Below are 23198 nucleotides of genomic sequence, written 5' to 3'. Positions count from 1 at the left end.
TGTATTTGTTTAAGGACACAAATCACGACTGGTTGTAACATTATAATCATTTTTGAAAAGATTGTCATGAATCTGTATGAGTAGAGAGAAACTTTCATGTAACGGGGATAACACTTTTTGCTATCTCTGACCAATAATGCAATGGCACGCTAACTTTTCTACGTGTATTATTGGATTATTGACCGGTGATAATAAAACAATGCTATTCCCGTTACAAGAAAGTTTTTCTGGTACGAGTAATTTTCAAGATTAGTGTTAAAATAAAAATAGTCACTCGTCAGCTTAACATCATCAGCCTCATATATGTGAATGAAAATGGCTTGACAAAAAAATGTAAACGAGTGATGCCCTAATTTATTGTTTGATTACAATCTTCTGGGTATCAATATAACGACACAGGATAAATATGTTACTTGGCCTAGAAGAAGCTGTTACCAAAGAAAGGAAATTTTGACACGAGAGATCTTTTTTGCAAGCCTATTTTCAATTGGCTATTGTTATTTACAGCAGCAGACTTTTAGATACAAGAAGGGAGCTGCACAACTATCTAGTTATGTCCATAAGAGACACATCCTTTCAAATCTAGTAGTATGATATATATGCATCTCCAGTTGCAAATGAATGCTGCAGTGTTCATGCCTTGGGGCATTGCTGTACATTAATGTTTCCGGCGAATTCTCTGCGTCGTGTGGCGTTAGGGCAGATGTCCAAGCACGGCTCCTTGAGAGTGGCATCATCTTCAGGAAGCGGAGGGAGAACCCCGAATTTAAACTGCCATATTGGGAGTTCAATAGAGAGTTAAATGCCCTAGAATCAATATGTTGAAATGATGTGTGTAGAGAGAGGTATTGGGTTAACCTGGCAGCTATAGTCGCTGAAGTTTGGCTCCATCACTAAAGGAACACCCATGTAATCTTTCATGAAAGCCTGGAGCAACCATCTTTATGCAATTAGAATCACCTCCTCTACATAACCAAAACCGTTTTTCTTCTTTCGGCTAGCGTTTGACAGAAAACTTTAAAATAGAATTACTGACCTGAGTAGGAAGCTTACAAGTATTCAGACATATTCCGACGCATTTGCTTTGCTCCAAGTACTTACATTTCTCTACAAACACCTAAACCCTCCCATCCCATAACCATTCATTATCTGAGGAGCTTAGCTTAAAACATAAGAAAAAAGAAAAGAAATACATATTGGATATCATAGGTGACCAGACTGGCCACCACTCACCCCACTATTCCACGAGGTGCCGTCGGGTAGGTCGACAGAATTAACAGTGCAGGGTCCCATAAGCCATTCACAAGTAATTGCAGTCACCCTTGCTTCAGTTCAAAACATATCACATATACATATATATATGCAAGGATAAATAATAATAATAATAATATATCAAATGAGTGAGGAATAGGAAATACAGACCAACCATGATGGCAGCTACTTTTCCGCCTTGTATGGGTGCTATTAGCAATTTATAAAGTTGTAGCAGCATTGGTGGAAACAGGGATCTCAGTATTCTCACCTGCCAATTAAGCACAACAAACCATACAACAACACTCACTAATGGCCATTATCATCTTTTTTGTGTTTTTATTGAACCAATTCACTATACATGTCACTTATATTTGCAGCAGAAAAGAAAGGAGATTGTTTGCTTAGAAGGAGACATTCCCGCAAATCACAAATTGTCACATATGTAAAATTAATTCATAAATAACACAACTTTTTACACACATATCAAACTGTCATTGGCGGAAAAATAAAAGTTCTTATTTACATATTCGAGATAATATGTAAATAAGTCCTGGAAAAAGAGAGGTGAGTAGCGAGTACCGCAGCTTCTTTAGTGTGAGAATTGGTTGGACTTATGAGCATAAGCCGGTTTGCAACTTCAATGAGTCCATCATATCCGGGTTTTCGGGAATCCCATCCAACTTCCTCCACCATTTTCTTCCTAAACAAATTCAGAAACACTTCATCCATCACTCCTCCACCCTTCTTCTCTTGCTTCGCCTGTATTTCGGACTGAGGCTCTTTTATCTGCATAATAAATAATTAATAAACATAAAAAATTAGAAATTCCAAAACGAAAACAAAAACAAAAAATCCCACCAAAGAGGACGAGACCCGAAAGCTTTGGCTTCGGAGATACTGAGATTTGGGTAAGGACTGCGGAGGCCATGAGGAAATGCTTGGGGGACGAACAACAGCCAAAGCCTTCATTTTCCGGAGATGAAATTCCAAAAAGCTCGGAACTTGGGACTAGTCTCTTAATAATCAATCAGGGCCGGGTCTGGGCTTCAACCCATGACCCGGCTCGTTTAAATAAGAAAGATGGCAACGCAAAACGCAGCGTCTTGAATCCACCCAATTTGAAGCAAGGTTTAAAATTAAATCCTAACAGAAATACCGATTTGTTAAACCCTACTAAAACCCTTGGCCTTGAGGCACAGAGAATTAACTCTGACGAAAATGAATTCTAGCCGCTCGATATCCGCCGGCACTTGGCTGGTGAGGAAGCTTTGCACGGCGGTTGAGGCTGCGACGGAGTCGGCGCGGAGTCAGCCTGGAAATCCCAATAGGCTGTACCGGAGGCTATCGGCTTTGGGAGCCACCGGAGGCAGCGTGGCAAAGACGTTAAATCAGTACATTATGGAGGGCAAAATGTTGAAGAAGTACGAGCTCGAGAGGTGCATCAAGGAGCTCCGCAAGTACCGCAAGTTCCAGCATGCCTTAGAGGTTAGGCCTATTTCCGCTTCTATCCCTCTCCTTCTTATTTGCTTAATTTTAATCTCAAAGAGTTTTAGGTGTTTCAATTCCAGTCGACCTTGTTTTTAATTCCATTGCTCATTGCTCATTGCTTATTGCTTTTTGCTTTTTGCTTATTGCTTTTTGCTTATTGCTTATTGGTTGGTTAATATATTTCAAGGTAATGACTAGTAGTTTGTTTTGTTGTTGATTTTGTTTTTATTAGTGCAGATAATGGAATGGATGGAGTTTAGGAAAATGAATTACTCGAAAGCTGACTTTGCCATACGTTTGGATCTTACGTCCAAAGTGAAAGGGATAGAGGCAGCTGAGGATTACTTTAGCGGCCTCTCTCCGTCTTTAAAGGATCGATTTACTTACGGAGCCCTTTTGAACTGTTATTGCAAGGAACTGATGGAAGAAAAGGCATTGGCTCTTTATGAGACGATGGATGAGTTGGAGTTTGCTTCCTCTTCTTTGGTCTTTAACAATCTCATGTCTATGCATATGAGAAAGCAGCAACCAGAGAAAGTGGCTCCTTTAGTGCAAGAAATGAAGCAGAGGAACATCCCTCTGGACACATTTACGTATAACATCTGGATGCAGAGCTTTGCGTCTTTAAACGATTTTGAAGGAGCAGAAAGAGTCCTGGACGAGATGCAAAAACAAGATGGAAACCAATGCAGTTGGTCAACATATAGTAACCTGGCTGCGATTTATGTAAAGGCTAAGATTTTTGATAAGGCTGAGCTAGCCCTTAAAAAGTCGGAGGAAATGATGAAACCCCTGAAGCAGCGCAATACATACCATTTCTTGATTAGCCTCTATGCCTGCACTTCTAATCTAGGTGAGGTCAAAAGGGTATGGGAATCCCTCAAGAAAGCTTTCCCAGCAACCAACAATATGAGCTATCTTATCATGCTTCAGGCCCTCTGTAAGCTAAATGATATTGAGGGCTTGAAAGAATGTTTTGAGGAATGGGAGTGCAAATGCTCCAGTTATGATATGCGACTGGCAAATACTGCTATACGTGGTTACCTCAGTCAGGACATGTATGAAGAAGCTGCATTGGTCTTTGCAGATGCCTGTAAGAGGACTAAAGGGCCTTTCTTTAAGGCTCGGGAAATGTTCATGCTTTACTTCTTGAAAAACTGTCAGGTGGATTTGGCTGTTAGCTATTTGGGAGCGGCTGTTTCAGAAACCGCGGATGGGGAATGGCATCCATCCCCAGATACCACAAGTGCATTTTTTAAGTATTTTGAAGAAGAGAAAGATGTTGAAAGTGCTGAGAACTTTTGCAAGATTCTGAAGCGTCTAAATTGCCTCTGTTCCAATGAGTATTATTTGTTGCTTAAGACTTACATAGCTGCTGGGAAATTGGATCCTGAGATGCGTCAAAGATTGAAGGAAGAAGATATTGAAATAAGCCCCGAGCTTGAGAGTTTGCTTGAAAGGGTTTCCCCTGAGTAGATTGACTGCATAGAAGAGGGCCCTATGATTTTAACGCATTTTCACTTCTTTAAATTATACATTGGAATCTTTTAGTGTTCTTTTAAGAGTGCATGTACCTTATGATTGCATAAGTTGGGGCACCTAGGTTGGGACAACGTCTTTTCTTTGATGCGGCTACTATCGTATCAATATGCAAGTACGCAGGTATGCATATTTTTCTTCGATAGGCATGCTTTTGCTTTTAACTCTAAAGCATGACAATCGATGTTTCCAATGCCACATTTATTATACATTTTGCATGTACAGATATATTCAGCGTTTGTTAGAGATGAAGTCTGTTCTCCTTTTATCCCTCTACCCTTGTGCATGTGCATGAAGTTTGTGTATGCTGATATCATTGTCCGAATTTAATCTTACCTGTGTGGTTGTGGTACTTAGTTGATGAACTTTTATTTGTTTCGCGGTAACAAGTTCTGTGCTTGCAATTGACATTGTTGTGCAGCTAATTCCTTTTGAAAACTCTGAGGGACAAAGATTCATGGTGTTTAATTGGACTTCTGTAGGCTGCATCTCACCCCTCGGCGCTCTTGAATTCTGAGCCGCTTTTAGAGGTAGCTGTAAATGATAAAACCATTTGGTTAAGCAGATGTTTCTCTTTCTTCTTTTTGCCAGTGATAAGCAGATGTTTCACAGGGAGCTGTATTCGTCGACTATTATTATTTGTAAAATGTATTATCATAATTACTTCGTTCCTTAATGATTTCAGATTCTTTGTTTTAAATTTTATCTAATGCAATCATTTGTTGAGGTGTAAATTCCTGGTAGATCCAACTTTCGAGGATAGATTGCTTTTGCAAAGAGTTTCAATTTCAACCTTTTATAAGGTCCTATTTAAACAAAATATTTCAAGTTTTTTTTTTTTGGGTCTGAATTGTATTGTCAAAGAAAAATTGTGATGAAACTTGTAGAAAATCCAGAATGAAAAATACCGTAATCTCTGGAAAGATGATGCCATTTTTTTTTTTTGGAAACTAAATCACAATTTTTTGAGTTGGTTAGATTTTAAATATAAAAAAAAGGCGCATTTGATAAGCATATTGGAGATTGCTGGTACTTCAGAAAACAAATAACCCATGCTCTCTCTCCACAGTTTGCCGCAGTTCACATGAATTCCACGTCTTCGTCTTGATGTTCCAGAACAATGGTGGCAAGAGCAAGTCTATATGCTGAAGATCTCAAATTCCTGACAAGGACATAAATTTCCTTTCGTCTTCGCTTCGCTGGCTTCGAATCCCATTGTTCCTCTCTAAGACGATTAAGTACAAATGCCTCACAAAAAGCTTCAGCTACCGGCTTCTTGCTGCATACAAAATTCAACGCGACATAGTCAAGACAAAAAAATAAATGTATAGAACAATAGAAACAAAAGCTGGGAGTTGTGATGTAGCAGGACTGTAAACTAACCTCCCTCGAACAAAACCAGTGGTGACAAAGCCTATTGGCCAACGATGAGATTCTCTACCAACAGTGTCCCCTGGTATTTGGAGTTCCCACTTACCAGAAGATTGCTCTTTGAAGTACGATGTCACAGCCGATTGAGGCATTTGAAGTCCTCCATCGAAACTCTCTGACCTGCAAGACACACACAATGCTATTTTATTTTATTTTATTTATTTATATTTAAAAAGGCTTTAGATTATTGGTCTGCAGCATGGATATTACTATGAAATACAGATAAATATCATTCAAAAATAGCCACAAAACCTACAAGCCACTCCCAAGATTACAATTAACAATGGTCGTATTTAAATTTCAGTAAACTTTCATCAAGGCAAGTTCTGATGGTAATGAGGCATAACCTAACATGAGTCAATAGATCTCTCAAACTATACTGCCTTTATCATGGTCCAGGAACATTGGAGCAGACACATTCGATCAACTTATCAACCACCAACACATTAAGACACCTCTAATAGAAAATAAAAGATGGAGGAAATTACAAGCGCCGCCAAGTGCTAATATAATCATAAGAAGCAAATAGGATATCAATGTAAGGAATAAATCACAAAATTTCAGAATAAAAAGTCCAAAGCAAAAAGGACTACCTCTTCCACATTGATATGTCAGTCAGTTGAGGTGCACAAACGACTGCTCCCTCTTCAAGAAAACCTTCCTTGTAAGCATGCAGTAATACCCTAACAAAACATAATTTGCGATTGTACTTCAATTTGTTAATCCCATTTTGGCCCAGCCCAAGCTTGCTTTCATCCCTCATAAACTTAGTAAAACTTGTCTGTTTATCCGCCACATGAGGACATAGACGTAAATGACAGCCTTGAATTTCATTCAAGAATTTTGTCAGCGAAACAGACGTCCGTGCTACAGAACCATCAAATGAATTACCTAGACAGGCAGCTAATGTAGGATCAGAAAGTCCACAGTCTGAGTTAGATGATGAATTGCTTCTGACGCCATTTTCCTGCCTAAAAATTTCATCTTCTCCAACTGTAGTGGATCCTTCGTTTAAAGCGGCTCGGATAGTGTTCCATGGGGGTAGAATGGGAACCCTCAAAGGCCTTATAGCTGGAGGACGAAGTTCCTCTTTAAGACTAGAGGCAACAGCTTCAGTTTCCTTGAGGCATAAATATGCATTGCAATCAGGAAAATCTGAAGGAAAATATGGCAACCCCACCTGCAAAAGAGAGGAGACTTACATGTGACATTTGACAACCTGACATAAAATATTATAGATACAAAGTTCACATGCTTACTTCACTTGAAATCAAGTGCTTCTCTCTCAAACCCATTGCATGAGCCCCCTTGGAGACAAGAGAAATCCAAAATGCCCTGACCCAGCTTAAGGGGAGGATAACAGACCATCTGTAAGGCAATAAGAGATTGAATTCTAAGGTAACTATACAAATAGATCAAAAGTCAATAGAAAAAATTGATGAACTGATGTCATTTTAAGGCAGGTCAGAAAAATTGACTGTCACATTCTGCTACCCATAAAATTCAGAACTTCAAATATGAGTTATCAATTATTGCACAAAGAGCCAATAGTAAACATTTAAGTCATGATTTTCATGCTTCAGATAAGAAATAGATATGGACCTTGTTAATATACCTGAATCACAAACAAGCAAGAGACTCTACAGCTTTTTTTTTCTTATGAGAAACATAATATATTAACAAGTGGAAAAATACGAACATACAACTCAGAGGACATTGTGTCCACCGAAACCCAAACATAAGAGCTAGCATTAATACAAGAACATAATATTATGCAGCAATTAATTTAGCCCACATAACGCTAAATGAAGAATAAGCAAGGAGAAAAGGAGTTTACCCAATATTCAAGCCCCTTCCATTATTATTTTTCAACAGCATAATAGGGCAAGATCTTGAGCATGGAGACTTGGTTGAAGTATTTAGTGCCCCTGAACTTGAATCATCGAGGCAGAGGAAATTCTTATGCTGGTCATGTTTTTCCTTGCAAATAACCTCCTCTTCCACTGGAGGACTTACTCCACTGCTAACGTCCCACAAACTTTTTTCTGCGAGCATGCCACTACCTTCAGGCTCGTCTGAAAATCTTCCAAAGACAACATGCTCTTTGCGTTCAGTTCCTAGAACATCACCTAGTATACTAGAAGAGCCTGATTCTGGAGCATATGCAATCTTTTCCTTCTCTGTTAATGTACGAGGATCCTTGACATTAAGAGACAAGATTGCATGAGAAGGAATGCTGTCCTCTTTTTCAAGTATAATCTTAGATTGGGAATCATCTTTGGCCTCAGAAACTGAATGTTTCATCAAATTCCAAGAATCATCTCTAGTCCTGTTCAGCCAGACAACACCATTAGCCATCTTTAACCTCATTATTTGGTTAAATGAATCAAATCTTTCCGTAACTCACCTTGTAGTAGGGTATAATGTCCTTTGAAGGAGTTGAAATGCTTTTAGTCCCACTACTTCTAATTTCGCAAGTTGACCCTCAAGTGAGATACAATTAATCAAGATACCCCTGTTATCCATCTGAGATAAAAATGCATGGAGTTAATAACAGCAAATAATATATCGAGAACATGCAGTAAGCATCTAACAGTAATGAGTTTTCTATCCTGACATGAAATCTTCCGACTCTAGACTAGAGGCGAATCTTTTGCAACAAAGCACTGAACATAAACCACTTGAATCACATTTGAAAGTAATGTTGGCTTATCATGAATATCATATACAGAGCATGAAAGTAGACAAAAGTTTTCGTATTGCAACACATCATTATTCGCTCACAAATTAAATGCCAAACCAGTACCACTTACAGTCTATTGTAAGATTCGTAAAAGTTAGAACAAGAGAAGATAAACAAACAAAAACTTAGTTAGATGCAGACTCCAGATGCTTCCAAAGTGAAGTCTGATGAGATTAAGCGTTTGTACCTCTTTCTGGCAAGCTAATTTCAGAGTATGATAGGCTTCAGTGAGAACAGAAGCATGTATCCACACCCAAAGCTGGCGAAAGGTAGAAGAGTTCTCTGTACCCTCTAGTCCATTACATCCATCGCTTGGTTGGCCAGAAGGCCGCCACATATAGGTCACAGGAGCAATTGGGGTTGAAAAAGGTGCTCCCAAATGATGAAGCTGCAAAAAAGGGGTCATACAATTAATATCTCAAGTCATCCACTCTTACAAGAAAAATACAACTGGATAACTTACCATAGCACTGTCATATATGATACCAGAAATAACAGAAGGAGCTGATGAGGAAGAAGGCACCATCACCATTTCTAACACTGATAGTAATGAATCCTGGATGCATATGAAATAAGATAAGATCAAAATTTAGTAAGGAAAAAGAACATATTGCAATACTTTCTCATTTTTTGGAAGGAAAAACAGAAAATAAAAGGGAAAAAGAAGAGATAAATAAATTTATTAGATAGAAAGTAAAGTAAATGCCTGCCTCCGGACCCTCCAATTGGATAGCTACATGATAGCTTGCATCATGCACAAGCATTCCATCCTTGAACCACTTCAGGACAGCTTTGGACCCCCGTCCTCTGCATTAAGGACATTCATTTTATGAATAAATATAACAATAATTCAACAAAAAAAGTAAATGCACAAGTAAATTGGTAATGCATTACCTGCCCTGCAAACCCAGGGGAAGGTAATAACCCCAAAGCTTTGTCATTGTGAACCGCTTCGCATGCCAAATATGTGTTCTAAGCCTCTTCGTGCCATCCCCTGATGTGCAGAAACCGTTTTCAAGGTTCATTTTAAGCTCGGTTCTCCGACGAATGCGACGAGGAACATTCTTTTCGTCTTTCTCTGGAGGCAAAGCATTGCTGCTCTGATCAACAAGTCCAAGTTTTCGCTTCTTTCTGCATCTTTTTTTAGCGGCTTGATTGTCGTACGCGGTGGTTCTTCTTCTCTTGCTTCTCCGAGACCGGAAATCATTGTTCACTCTATTAGATACAATTGTATGGAGTGTCTCAAGCTCCGGAGCTCGTGATTCCGCAAATTTTTGGACATTAATTTTTCGAGGTGGAGCTGAAGAAACCTGTAGCCGTCTGAATCCGTCGGTAGCCATTAGACAGAATCAAACCCCCGAGGGAGAGAGAGGGAAATTACTTGCTGCGACGTTGGGGTTGCGGCGGGTTGGGGAGGGGCTGCTGGGTTTTTAATTTTTTGAAAAGTTATTTTAATAAAGTTTGGAGTTTTTAATTTTACAATAAAAAAAGGGCTATAGCGGCTAGCCTATATGTATTGTATATCAACAATTACAATAAATTCAAACATCGCCCCACACTTTGTGAAAATTACAAAGATGGGCATTGACGCTCGTTATTCTGATTTCTTAACCCCTCGCATGGACTGAAACACTCGACTCTCTGCACTCTCTCTCTAGACTGGTTCATTGTTTTATTATATGATATGAAGCTCGTATAAATTACCAGATCTGTGTCGTTGATTTCAGAGAGACACATCTTCTCGGCTCTCGCCAATCTCTGAAGTCCAAACCAGAAGCGCAAAATGAGCATCAAAGACGCCTCTCTGTTATTATTCTTCGTCGCAATCTCTTGGGTTTCTACCAGTTTCGCCGATTCAATCCACGGTTGTGGCGGCTTCGTCGAGGTAAAGTCACTTGTAGTTTCCTTCTCTGCGTTTTATTTGCCGTTGGAGTTTGTGGGTTCTACCCTTTTACCTGATCAAACAATCACACTTGAAAAACTTGTAGGCTAGCTCTTCTTTGATCAAGGCGAGGAAGCCCACGGATGCTAAATTGGATTATTCTCACATCACGGTAACAATTTGGAATTACCGGCTGATTTTCTTTGTTCGGTTTGACGGCATTTGGCATAAAGCACTCATGTCTTCTTGGTTGTGATTTTAGGTTGAGCTTAGGACAGTTGATGGGTTGTTGAAGGATAGTACTCAATGTGCTCCAAATGGTTACTACTTCATTCCCGTATATGACAAGGTATTTCTTATGTTAATGCATGAATTTTAAGGATTTGTACCAATTCCATGTCTTTGTGTTTGTGTATGCCATTCTATTCCTGCTATATTTTTATTGTTATTCTTTTCGTGTTATGGAGCTTGGAAGCTATATTACATGCTCATGCTCTAGTGTTGTTGTAAAAATACTACATGATTAGCGGAGATCATCAAAACCCATACTTATCTGAAACGTTCTGTGTTTTCATTTGATCTTCAATGCTTCTCATAGCCATTATTTCTAATGCAGGGTTCTTTTGTAATTAAAATCAATGGGCCAGAAGGATGGTCATGGAACCCAGAAAAGGTTTTTCAACTTTTTTGTTATCTATATAATCTTCCCCAAGCATCATCCTCTCTCTCTCTCTCTCTCTATACATATATATATATATATATATATATATATATATGTTCCCATACATGGCCTTTCAACTCAGAATTTGCTTGTCAAAAGATCTGACAATAGTAGTATTTTATAGGTTCCTGTTGTTGTTGATCATACTGGCTGCAATGGTAGTGAAGATATTAATTTTCGGTTTACAGGGTTTGTTTCAATTTCTCCTTTTGTTCTTATTTGAGTTTTCATTATCTTGGAAGCATCTGTCTGTTCTTGTGCTTGGTTTGGATTTCCGGTATAAAATACCTTGTTTATATGTGGCAGGTTCTCAATTTCTGGTAGAGTCGTGGGAGCTGTTGGCGGAGGGAGCTGTTCTGTTAAAAATGGAGGTCCTTCAAATATTGAAGTTGAACTTTTGTCTGATACTGGTGATGTTGTTTCTTCTGTTCCAACATCAGCAGGGGGGAATTACTTGTTCAAAAATATTATTCCAGGTACAAAAGTTGAGTTTTTGTATATATCACCATTCACAAGTTTTTCTGATGTCTGCACATTTCACCAGTTGTGATTTGATTTCCAAAACTTTTTAATTTTTCTTTTATATTATAAAGATTTCCTTCTCTCTCTCTCTCTCTCTCTCTCTCTCCATTAATCAATTTTACTGCAAATGGTATCTTTCTTATCATGCCCTTTCTTCGGTGCAGGAAACTATGAACTACGTTCTTCACATCCTGACTTGAAAGTTGAAATTAGAGGTTCAACAGAGGTTTGTTTTATTCCTTCCTGCCAAGATTGTTTTACTTTCCTTTTGGCCTAGTGTGTTGTGTTTCTTTCCCCTTTAATTCCCAATGTGATCTTTGTACTTGTAACTTGGTTTTATAAGATCCTATTATGTTACCATTGATAAGCGTTTACAAGTTTACATGCCACTTGTGTTGAAATAATATGCTTCTTGCAGGTGAAATTGGGGTTTGGAAATGGCGTAGTTGACGACATTTTCTATGTCCCTGGGTATGATATTCGTGGATTTGTTGTTTCTCAGGTAAAAATGTTACTTTAGAGACGACAATTGTGCAAAATACAATTTGCTTTCTCCACAAGTCCCCATGTTAAATATCTTCTGTCCAATACATTGAGAAATCCATCCATTAGTACAAAAATTTTCTTAATTATGTGAGCTCCCCTAATGTGGTGATAAGGTGAAATTGGACTTCTAGCATATTTACTTATGATTCTTTTTTTTTTTTTTGGGGTTAGGGAAATCCAATATTGGGAGTTCATGTTTATTTATACTCGGATGACGTCTTAGAGGTAGACTGTCCCCAAGGTTCTGGTATTGCTTCTGGAATGAGGAAGGCCCTCTGCCATGCTGTATCTGATGCTCATGGGATGTTCGTGTTTAGATCGATACCTTGTGGTAATTCTATATATTTTCTGTTTATTTGTTCTATTATCACAGTTTCGGTAGCCTTTTTTCCTCATATCCTTTCAGTTTGGGTTTTACCTTTCTGCTTATTATTATTGTTTGATTAGATGTTATTTGTAGATGTACCATTGGGATTTTAACTGTGGGTGCATGTAATTTGAATCATTTAAGAGTATACTTTTAGGGACCGTTTGATAACCATTTCAATTTTAGTTTTTAGTTTTTATTTTTTGTGCTAGTATAGAGGAAAATGAGAGTGAGAATGGGAGTGAGGATGAGAGGTGAGGATGAGAGGGAGGAGTAAACAAAAGTGAAAACAAAAACTTGAAAGTGAAAACAATTTCAAATAGATTTCAGTTTTTAGTTTTAGTTTTCACTTTTGTTACTCCTCCCTCCCATCCTCCCCTCTCATCTTCCCTCTCAATCTCATCTCCACTCTCATTCTCACTTCCATGCTCCCCCTATTTCCTCTATACTCTAGCACAAAAAATGAAAAATGAAAAATGAAAAATGAAAACTAAAAACTAAAATTGAAATGGTTATCAAACAGGCCCTTAAGTCTTTGGTCAGCAAACTATACAGGTACTGCATCTAGCATTTCGTTGACAACTAAGTGAATAATATTAAACATTAATGTGTTCCTTTTATAAAATAAAATAAAATAAAATAAAACATTAATGTGTTGAAGGAAAGAGTAGTTCAGATGAATAGATGCTTGCAACTTTTGCAGAGAACCACAATTTGGTTTTGTCCATTGATAACCTAATATCAAAATTTGGTCTTCAGACAAAAGGACACCACTTACTCCCTTAAAAAGTTAAAAGAAGGTGTAGTGGCCGCATGAGTCTTATCTCCCTACAAAGGGCAGAACATTTATGTTCAGATTTATGTTTATATAATTTTCTTCTGCAATCAATGTCTTGGCTACCTTATTTTGTAGACCAAGTATTGATTACAAATCTCAGTTACTGCACCACCTTATTCAGTTGATGAAATTTTAAGATTCATCTGGTTTGAAGTCCTCTTCCTTGCATGGAAGAATGCTCATCATATGCATCTCAGCAATTTAACTGCTTTCAACTTGAACCTAGTGCTCAGTTTCATTGAATCATTGGCAGGAACATACGAGCTCATACCTTACTACAAGGGGGAAAATACAGTATTTGATGTTTCACCTCCTGTCATGTCAGTAACTGTGGAGCATCAACATGTGACAGTTCCCCAAAAGTTCCAGGTAAGGTGCATAATGGCCAACAAGGTTATTCAGGCAATTTGGTGATGTCGTAGTCTTTGTTTCACGATCTGTCTTCCCTAAATACTTTTGTAATTTCTGAACAAGATTAAACTGGGTTAAGTCACATAGCCTCACTTCGTTTGGGTTAACTCTATTGATTGGCTTCCCATCCATCAATGCGGAACCGTCATATAGAAAATTTGTGCGTGCTAACATTATAAACATATTAAACAAATATGTTATTCATACTGATTTCATTTGGATTAAACAATTGGCAGCCCATGCATCCATTTGAAAATGTTATATAATTTATTTGTGTATGCTAACATTAGTTATTTTTGTGTTGTGTGTGTTGTGATTGTTAGCATATATTTAACAGCATCATCTTCTATTCTTGTTGTGCAGGTCACTGGATTTTCTGTTGGTGGCCGTGTTGTTGACGGAAATGATGTAGGTGTTGAAGGTGTTAGAATCATAGTTGATGGTCATGAAAGGTCCATCACTGACAAACAAGGGTATTACAAGCTTGACCAGGTAAATTTATGCATCTATTTTCTTCCTCCCTTTTAGCTTTCTTTATTACACACTAAAATATTGAAAACGCCCAAAAAAATCAGCAACTTGCAGCTCCCCAATCCCATGAACACTGAACGATATATCTCTAAATGCAAAAGAGACTGAAGCCAATAACAAACTCTTCTCCACAATGAATCTGACTATATTTTTCCTTGGAAGATTCGGGCATTTCATTCCAACCAAACCACCCAAAAGCATCCATTATATAGAACTTCCACAACACTTCTGCCTTTTGATCTCCACTAAGAGCCCGTTTGGTTCAAGGTTTAGGAGCTTGGGAATGGGTTTCAAATTGCATTCCCATGTTTGGTAAGTGAACTCTAGGGAATGGAATTATGGACTCATGGGTATGGACTTCCCATGTAAGGGGGAAGTTCACACCCTTGGTCACCTTGGAAAAATTTTCCCCCCACTTGGGAAAGCATTTAATACAGATTTTTTGGACTAACTTACCCATGTTATTGTTTTTAAATACCACTTTTGACCCTTAAAAAACTCTTCATATATTAACTTTTAATAATTAAAAAATCAAGGGTATTGTTGGAAATTTGATAACTTTTCATTCCTTATACTGCACTAACCAAACATGGGAATGGGATATAGTTGCATTTCCTTGTCCTCATTTCCCAGCATTCCCTTCTCGTGGGATTAGACATGGGAAGTTTATTCCCAAGAAGTTGAATCCGCGAACCAAACGGGCCCTAAAGGAACATTCTTTCTCAACAAACGAAGGTATTCTATAATGAAAATGCATTAGGCAATGGAGAAACAGATCATCAATATAATTGCTCAAGGAACGGCTAATAGTGCCTTTGTGCTTGCTATTAGCCATTCCTGGAGCGTTCTACGGGATGTGGGGATAACCCAACTTAATCCAACTTCCCTAGGCTTCCACCGTAAATCTAATGCAATGGGTCGATAAATAAACAATTGTGTGCATTTCTAGCTTCATCTGAACACATGATACACAAATGGAAAGAAAGGCAAGCATTAACTCTTCTCCTCTCAACCATATCACAAGTGATGGCCCTACCATGGGCAATTATCTAGAATAGAACATGTACCTTGGTTTAGCCTTTTAAATCAAAGGAGCAGGATAAAAATAAGAAAGAAATTGATCGCAACCAACTTCCTTTCAAAAGATTTACAAGATGGCATCCCTGATAGTTCCAACTTCCAACACCTTCTATCCAAACTAGATGGCATACTGTTGTTATTGTTACTTGCTGTTGAATTTAGCTTACTTAGCTGTTCAATGTTTCAGGTTACTTCCAATCGCTATGCAATAGAAGCCACAAAAGAGCATTACAAGTTCAGCAGTTTGAATGATTATTTGGTAGAATATTTTATGAGAATCTATTTCTGAACTTTTGTATTGATTCTATAGCAAGGGTACCATCCTTTTGTGTTGGAAACTACAATGTTCAATATTCTGCATTTAACTAGGTGAATTGTATTGACTTTCTATATCATAATGAATTGTGTTTTATCCTACTTTGCTTGCTGATCCAGGTATTACCGAACATGGCTTCAGTTGTGGATATTAAAGCAGTTTCCTATGATGTCTGTGGTGTGGTTCAGATGACTAGTTCTGGTTACAAGGCAAAGGTAAAATCAGTCCTATGCTCTTCATTCTATGTTATGTGCAGGATTAATATTTGTCACATTTATATTCTAGGTAGCTTTGACTCATGGCCCTGAAAATGTCAAACCTCAAGTGAAGCAGACTGATGGAAGTGGAAGTTTCTGCTTTGAGGTATGTTATCTTTATGTGCAATGAGGATGTGCTCTTTAGTTTCTGGGCATATCTAGAGACTTGTACTTTCTTTTCTTATATTGAGGTGGCTAAGGTTATGAAAGAGAAGGGATAACTGACCCAGTTCTTATGATCAAAGCCGGACTAAATTACTTTGATCTCCTTTTCATTGATTTTATATGCGACTGGTATTGGAAGTTTCGTAAAGTTTTTTGGTTAATGAGCTGATCCTAGTATATTTTTGAAGCAACAAATAACTGGAATGGGTTCAAGTTACTGCTATCTTGTGTTTTTGATTGCTTAAAGTTCTTTTGAACTTCCTATAAAACAAAAAGTGCTTTGTACCAACTTAGTCATTTTTGTTATAAGATTAGTTGATAAGCTATAGAAGTACAACTGCAAATGAGAACTGATCTTGGGACCTTTCTTTGCGAGTATTTATAAATTTAGTATGTTGATTTTTTCTGTTGTATTTCGTTTTTGTTTGTTTTCCTTTTTGCTGGCTTTCATCCAGTCATTAATTGACATATGCATTGAGATCCAAAATTAACCCCATTACCTATGAAATTTGCCTCACCTTTGTCTTTAACGTTGCCCAGGTTCCACCTGGTGAATATCGTTTATCTGCTTTAGCAGCTTCGCCTGAGAGTGCTTCTGGTCTAATGTTTTTGCCATCTTATATCGATGTTGTGGTCAAAAGTCCATTATTGGACGTGAAATTTTCTCAGGTAAACTTATGTAAATTATATGGATTTTTTTTTCTTCTATAAAATATAATGACTTTTATTTTCTCTATCATTGGGTCTTCAATGCTTTCTCATACTAATATGCATTAGAAGCCCTTCTGCCATGAATACAATATCTTGGCATCAACTTGATTTGGTTGGTGGTCTAGTTATTTCATTGCCTAATAGTTTATTAGAACAGATGATATGATTACAGACACCAAAATCTAGTCAACAATAAATTCTAATGATTTTAGATGCGTTTGTTTATGATAGATGTTTAATTTATCACTAAGATATTTGTTTCTGATCCTTCCTTTTTTCCCCCCTCTTTTTGTACAATTAAGGCATTGGTCAATGTGCGTGGTACTGTAGCCTGCAAGGAGAAGTGTGGTGCTTCTGTTTCCGTTACCCTTGTTAGTTTAGCTGGTAAACGAAATGAAGAGAGGACTGTTAGTTTGACTGATAAGAGTAGTGAATTTCTCTTTCAAAACGTCATCCCTGGGAAATACAGATTTGAGGTACATTTCTTGTCTTCTGCCCATAACATTGTGTTTAACTAGTATTTTTGTGCCGCAGACAGTTGTTATGAGATGAGCAAAAAGGTGTGCATGTCGGAATTAGCACTGACTTGCTATACAATGCCATTGATTTAGACATGTGTTTTTCTTTGGATGATTGTTGTTACTTTAGGTCAAACACAATTCAGAAGAACCTGCAGCTGTAGAAGATAATTGGTGCTGGGAGCAAAGTTTCATTGATGTGGATGTTGGTCTTGACGACGTAAAAGGAATTGAATTTGTTCAAAAAGGTTACTGGGTCAATGCCATTTCCACCCATGATGTAGATGCTTATATGACTCTACCAGATGGTTCATCTGTTAATTTGAAAATTAAGGTTTGCTCTGTTCATTTATAAGCCCAGATGAACTAAATGAAGACTGCACCAGCGTGTGAAATTTATTTTCCTCTTTATGAACTGCAGAAAGGTTCTCAGAATATTTGTGTAGAATATCCTGGAGTGCATGAACTTCATTTTGTCAACTCGTGTGTTTTCTTTGGGAGCTTATCAATTGAGATTGATACATTAAACCCATCGGTAAGGTGTTTATCTTGATTCTTCATTTTTTTTTTTATAAAAAATTTCATTCTTTTGTGACCTTGCTTAGGTAGAATCTCCTTCACCTCACATGTTTTATCTCATTTTGCAGCCTATTTATCTGAAAGGACAAAAGTATCTTCTTAAAGGACAAATCAGTGTTGCTTCAAGCTCGTTTGATGGTTTCAATGAGCTACCTGAGAATTTCATTGTCGACATTCTAAGTAGTGGGGGCAGTATTATAGATGGGACCACAGCTAGACTTACTTCCAGTGAAAATGACCAAAGTGCTGCTGTGTATGAATATTCTGTATGGGCCAATCTCGAAGAAAAACTTACCTTCGTTCCTCGGGATTCAAGGTGCATAGTTTTTTCGTACTGCTTAGTTATAGCTCTTGTACATCTCAAATGTTGAGATGCATCAATAATATCGTCCTTTTAGTATATGTCTTTTGATTTGTTTCTTAATTGTTACTCTATCCTTTCACAGTTTTACTTACTTTTTCTTGCTAAGAAAACTTAGTACCACATCGGTGTTACTGATTTGCTGTTATTTCACGATTTTTGCTTATGACATGAGCTGTGATGTTTTGCAGAAATAATGAGATGGGGAAGATCTTGTTTTATCCCAAACAACATCATGTATGGATTGGTTTTTAGTTTTTCTAACTATAGAAATAGAAGTCTCTATTATGTTGTATCAAGATTAATCTTAAAACTTTTCTTCGTCAGGTCGTAGTTACAAATGATGGTTGTCAAGCTTCAATCCTTCCATTCTCTGGTCGATTGGGTTTATATATTAAAGGATCAGTCTCTCCCCCTCTTTCTGATGTTCATATTAAGATTCTGGCTGCTGGAGATAGCCGCATTGCTCAACTTAAGGACGGTGAATTAGTACTTGAAACTACTACGGGAAAGGATGGTTCCTTTGTTGGGGGTCCTTTATATGATGAAATAACATACAGTGTTGAGGCTTCCAAGGTTTGGACATCTATTATGTTATGACATTAATTTACTTAATGCAATAAAGTATTCTGTATGGTGTTCCGTCAAGGTGATGCATTGAATATTGATGACTTGGTAGATGTTTTTGTAGTTTGTTCATTTTTTGGATTCTTGGTGGTGTTTATTTTGTAATAATTACTGATTTTACGAGGATTAAGCATGTTTTAGAGGAAAATCCATAAAAGCAACTTAAGAGATATATAATGTAAGTAGTTCAGATTTTGGAGACCTTGCCCTTCACTGCTAATATATCTCGAGATATAACTTGATAGATTGTTTGTAGGTATTCCCTAAAGATTGTCAGTAAAAACCTCTCTAGCTGAACTTGTGATCCAACCATCGTGTATCTTTTTGACATATTTGTGCTTATTCTTACGTCTTTTATTTTTCTCAATATGGATGAGTTAAATCAAGAACAAAAGACAGGTTGATATCTCTATTCCTGCATTAAGATTCTCCCTTCCTGGCGTAGTGCAATGCAAATTGGTTTTGCCTTAAGATGGTCAAAGTACATATATAATTCGAGGGAATAGTTGGGACATACTTTATATTTGTGGTATTAATGATTAAGACAGGAATGAACTAATATTATCTCACTTCTGAACTGAATACAAGACATACTTGAGACTGCAATTCATTGCTATCATCCTAATGTCTTTCATTTTGTGCAGCCTGGCTATCATTTGAAAAAAGTTGGCCCTCATTCCTTTTCTTGTCAGAAGCTTGGCCAAATTTCCGTAAATATATATTCTAAAGATGATGCTAAAGAGCCTATTCCTTCAGTGTTATTATCTTTGAGTGGCGATGATGGCTACAGAAACAACTCAGTATCTGGAGCTGGTGGAACCTTCCTCTTTAACAACTTATTTCCTGGGACTTTCTATCTCCGTCCTCTGCTGAAGGTACCCTTCTAGCATATGCACTCCAAATAAAAAGCTCATGCTAATTATTTTATTTTTGTTCCTATTCTGCATTCCCTTTCTTTTAAAGTCCTTGTTTTGGATATTCAGAATGTACGAGTTAAGTAACTTTGAACGCATTCTGAGGTTACAAGACATTGGTTCAACAATCAGCATCCATCATTTTACAGCTCTGAGTTTAAAATACATTTGGTTAATCAGTTCAGTACCAAAGTTTCAACACGAGTTTTAGAACAAAACTAGTCTAATGTGCAGTGCTTACCTTTGTTTGGAAATAATATATGACAAGAAAAATCAGTTCCACCGAGTATGTGGCTAAAAAAGCATTGGAACTGAAAAAAAAATTTAAGCTAATTATACAAGCCCATAGTGTATATATATATTTCAGTCTAAATACAATGCCTTTTTTGTTCAGGCTTAGATCTTTTGACCAGTTTACTTTGTCCAATTAGTTTTCAACTTTAACTGTTTAAGGCGGGACAATATTTTTTATTTGGTTTCTACTTTCAAAATTCAAGTTTTCAGTACTACATGCAATGGGTTTTTTGAACCTGGTTTGTCTTTGAAATTTGAAATTCAGAGTTTTGTTAATATGATTTACAAGCTAGTTAGCTCTCTGCCTCTCTTTTTCTCATAAATTTTTGTATTATTAGAGTGTAAGTTTTTCCCCTTAATGATTAAATCCTACATCCGCCACTGCAAAAGACTGGTCATCATAAAAAGATACAACTATGATAGGGCCCTAAAACCCCAATATTAAATGGTTCACTTTTATCCCAAAGCTAAGGTTATAATTAATCACTCCACCCGACGAATGACTTTTTTGTTCCTGACATCCTGTAGGAGTTTGCTTTTTCCCCTCCAGCACTGGCGATTGATCTTGGTTCTGGGGAGTCTAGAGAAGCTGTTTTCCAGGCTACTCGAGTGGCTTACAGGTTTTCCATTAGTCTTCTCTTATATTTAGTTTGTAATAAAGCCATACTTTTTATATGTGATCGTATGGATGTTTATTTATTTTTTATTATTACCTCCACACATATAAACAGTGGCAAACCGTTCTCTCTTTCATGGTAAGAATTTTGAACCACGTGGAAGTAATTAGGATTTGTCCTTTGCCAAGACTGGATAAAAGTTAAATCGAGCCCCCAACACTTGGTATAAGCTTATGTAATACAACTGTGCCTCATTGATTTTGTTTTCCTTCCCTTTTTAGTCATTATTGTTTACTTTTGGTGATTAGTATGCTACTGTAATTTTGACTTCTAATCAATAATTTTATTTTATTTTTCAAATGGACTTTATATTTTATCTTATGCTACTTTGCATCATATCTTTCAGAGCATGCATGGTCCGAGTTTTTGTAGTCTATTTTTTGAATATTAAATAGCACTCTATAATTTGAATGGTGTAACTGTGTAAACATGCAATTTTAAATCTAATTTATGCTTTCTGTGAGATCTAAGTTGGTTTATACTCTCCCCAGTGCCATGGGTGTGGTCACTTTGTTGTCTGGCCAACCAAAAGAAGGTGTGTTAGTTGAAGCCAGATCAGAATCAAAGGGCTTTTACGAGGAAACAGTGACTGATTCATCTGGAAGTTATCGTTTGAGAGGACTCCTTCCTGACACAACCTATGTAATCAAAGTAGTAAAAAAAGATGGTTTGGGTAGCGCTAAAATTGAGCGTGCATCACCAGAATCTGTTACTGTCAAGGTTAGTTTCTAGAAATTTTTATGCAAACAGTGAAAAAGAAGAAGAAAAATGAAGATGGGAAAATAGCCTTTGTTGATGTTGCTTCTCATATATGTTGATTTCAGCATTTTGCTAAATTTGTAGGTTGGCTACGAGGATATCAAAGCATTAGATTTTCTGGTCTTTGAACAGCCAGAGACAACTATTTTAAGTTGCCACGTTGAAGGAAAGAGAATAGAGGAACTGCATTCACATCTACTTGTGGAAATCAAATCATCTAGTGATGTTTCTCGGATTGAGTCTGTCTTTCCTCTTCCTCTTTCCAACTTTTTCCAGGTGAAGGACTTACCTAAGGGTAAGCACCTTCTGCAGCTCCGGTCTAGTCTTCCATCAAGCAGCCACAAGTTTGAATCTGAGATTATCGAAGTCGATTTAGAGAAGCACACTCATATACATGTTGGCCCACTTAGATACATGTTTAAAGAGGATCACCACAAACAGGTTTGTTCCACTTATTGTCCAATAGTTTTTAAACGAATCTTGTAAATGTACAACGGTATTAACCTATGTTATAGAGCCCCTATCTTTATTTTCTTAAGTCATCATATAACCTAGTTGCTGCTGATTTCATGTTGCTTACTCTTGTTTATGGTGATTTAATTTTTGCATGTGAGGCTATGAAGTGGGTTAAGAGTAAAAACTAACTAAACATTCGTTTCCTTATCGTCTTCTACTTCCATGACCTACAGGATTTGACTCCAGCACCAGTTTTCCCTCTTATTGTTGGAGTCTTAGTGATTGCTCTGTTTGTCAGTATTCCAAGGTATTTGTTATGTTATTTTTCTTCCTAGTACACCTACTTTTGACAGGTTCTGGACATTTTGGTGCTCATGAACTAGCTATAATTATTATCTACTTTTATTATGCCTCACCTTGAAGGTTGAAGGATTTATATGAAGCCACGGTGGGAATACCAACACCCGGATTCACTACAACTGCAAAGAAGGAAGTGCGGAGGCCAATTTTGAGAAGGAAGGCTTACTGAATGTCAGTTTGTGCCTAATGGAAATGCACAAATATTAGATCTGCTTTGCCCTTGCTGTTTCGAGGTTGAAGATGAACTAGCCTAGGAAAGAGCTTTAGAAAATTAGAGCCACTCAGGGTATTTCCTCAAACTGTGACGTAGGCATGTAAGGTCTTGTGATATAAATTTTGCATTTTTTATAAAAAGCAAAAGCTTCCACCATGGTTGAGGCCCCTCATGTCCTAATTTTTGGCCTTCACACTAGTGGACATGCAATTTTAAGATAATATTCTTGTACTTGGAAGTGAGTGACATACGGGACGATTCATAAGGATAGGATTTAGGGACATGAAAGGTATTACATTTCTTAATTCTCCCCCAACACAAGCGGTTGATCAACGGGCACGCGTATGTATGTTTTGAAGCTACACTTACAAACTAACAGATTATGCAATGTTTCTTATTGTGGGTGATGTTGGAATCATCATGAATTATCGTGGTACTTTTTTCATATTATTATCCATTTATCAGTCATCGCATCGCATGTATTCAGTAAATTTTTTAATATCTTCTACATCTACTTAAGGTGGATTGGCTTTTGCAAAAAGTTTTTCATATTGTGCACAATCACTCGAAGAAAAGATAAAGCAAAGGGATGTGTTCTGATTAAGTCAATAATTTATAGATATGTTTTATTTATTTA

General features: G+C 37.3%; 4 protein-coding genes across 7 annotated transcripts; 2 read left to right on the top strand and 2 right to left on the bottom strand.

Annotated features, from left to right (window-relative positions):
- LOC18788013 (beta-carotene isomerase D27, chloroplastic) lies at positions 306-2326 on the bottom strand. Of its 2 annotated transcripts, none has more exons than XM_020558858.1 (7): positions 2128-2326; positions 1834-2040; positions 1423-1522; positions 1234-1325; positions 1037-1117; positions 859-927; positions 306-771 (listed from the first exon to the last, which is right to left on the bottom strand). In XM_020558858.1, the coding sequence occupies exons 1-7, from the start codon at positions 2221-2223 to the stop codon at positions 634-636; spliced, it is 783 nt and encodes a 260-aa protein (XP_020414447.1). In that variant the 5' UTR covers positions 2224-2326; the 3' UTR covers positions 306-633. The 2 variants fall into 2 exon arrangements, with proteins under 2 accessions (XP_020414447.1, XP_020414446.1); XM_020558857.1 differs by having other exon boundaries at positions 2113-2323.
- On the top strand, positions 2385-5041 carry LOC18788087 (pentatricopeptide repeat-containing protein At1g02370, mitochondrial). Of its 3 annotated transcripts, none has more exons than XR_002270566.1 (3): positions 2385-2739; positions 2980-4404; positions 4764-5041. XR_002270566.1 is itself a non-coding variant. In XM_020558856.1 (2 exons), exons 1-2 carry the CDS (start codon positions 2473-2475, stop codon positions 4216-4218), a joined length of 1506 nt encoding a protein of 501 aa, XP_020414445.1. In that variant the 5' UTR covers positions 2385-2472; the 3' UTR covers positions 4219-5041. The 3 variants fall into 3 exon arrangements, 1 of the variants encoding a protein (XP_020414445.1); XR_002270565.1 differs by having other exon boundaries at positions 4703-5041; XM_020558856.1 differs by having other exon boundaries at positions 2980-5041.
- On the bottom strand, positions 5142-9903 carry LOC18788083 (uncharacterized protein C05D11.9). The gene is made up of 10 exons (XM_007221493.2): positions 9350-9903; positions 9166-9262; positions 8919-9011; positions 8643-8843; positions 8120-8238; positions 7550-8041; positions 6972-7080; positions 6306-6892; positions 5665-5832; positions 5142-5560 (listed from the first exon to the last, which is right to left on the bottom strand). The coding sequence occupies exons 1-10, from the start codon at positions 9793-9795 to the stop codon at positions 5362-5364; spliced, it is 2511 nt and encodes an 836-aa protein (XP_007221555.1). The 5' UTR covers positions 9796-9903; the 3' UTR covers positions 5142-5361.
- LOC18788085 (nodal modulator 1) lies at positions 10067-23034 on the top strand. Its single transcript, XM_007221489.2, has 27 exons — positions 10067-10340; positions 10444-10509; positions 10600-10686; positions 10954-11010; positions 11183-11247; positions 11365-11534; positions 11745-11806; positions 11999-12082; positions 12298-12457; positions 13585-13700; positions 14106-14234; positions 15541-15612; positions 15789-15884; positions 15955-16032; positions 16632-16760; positions 17105-17278; positions 17451-17654; positions 17742-17855; positions 17968-18215; positions 18452-18497; positions 18588-18836; positions 19532-19762; positions 20624-20715; positions 21264-21492; positions 21616-21972; positions 22221-22294; positions 22411-23034. The coding sequence occupies exons 1-27, from the start codon at positions 10239-10241 to the stop codon at positions 22514-22516; spliced, it is 3597 nt and encodes a 1198-aa protein (XP_007221551.1). The 5' UTR covers positions 10067-10238; the 3' UTR covers positions 22517-23034.

This window comes from Prunus persica, chromosome G3, assembly GCF_000346465.2.
Source record: "Prunus persica cultivar Lovell chromosome G3, Prunus_persica_NCBIv2, whole genome shotgun sequence".
NCBI classification, from domain to species: Eukaryota; Viridiplantae; Streptophyta; class Magnoliopsida; order Rosales; family Rosaceae; genus Prunus; species Prunus persica.
This window is presented reverse-complemented; position numbering and strand designations above follow the sequence as displayed.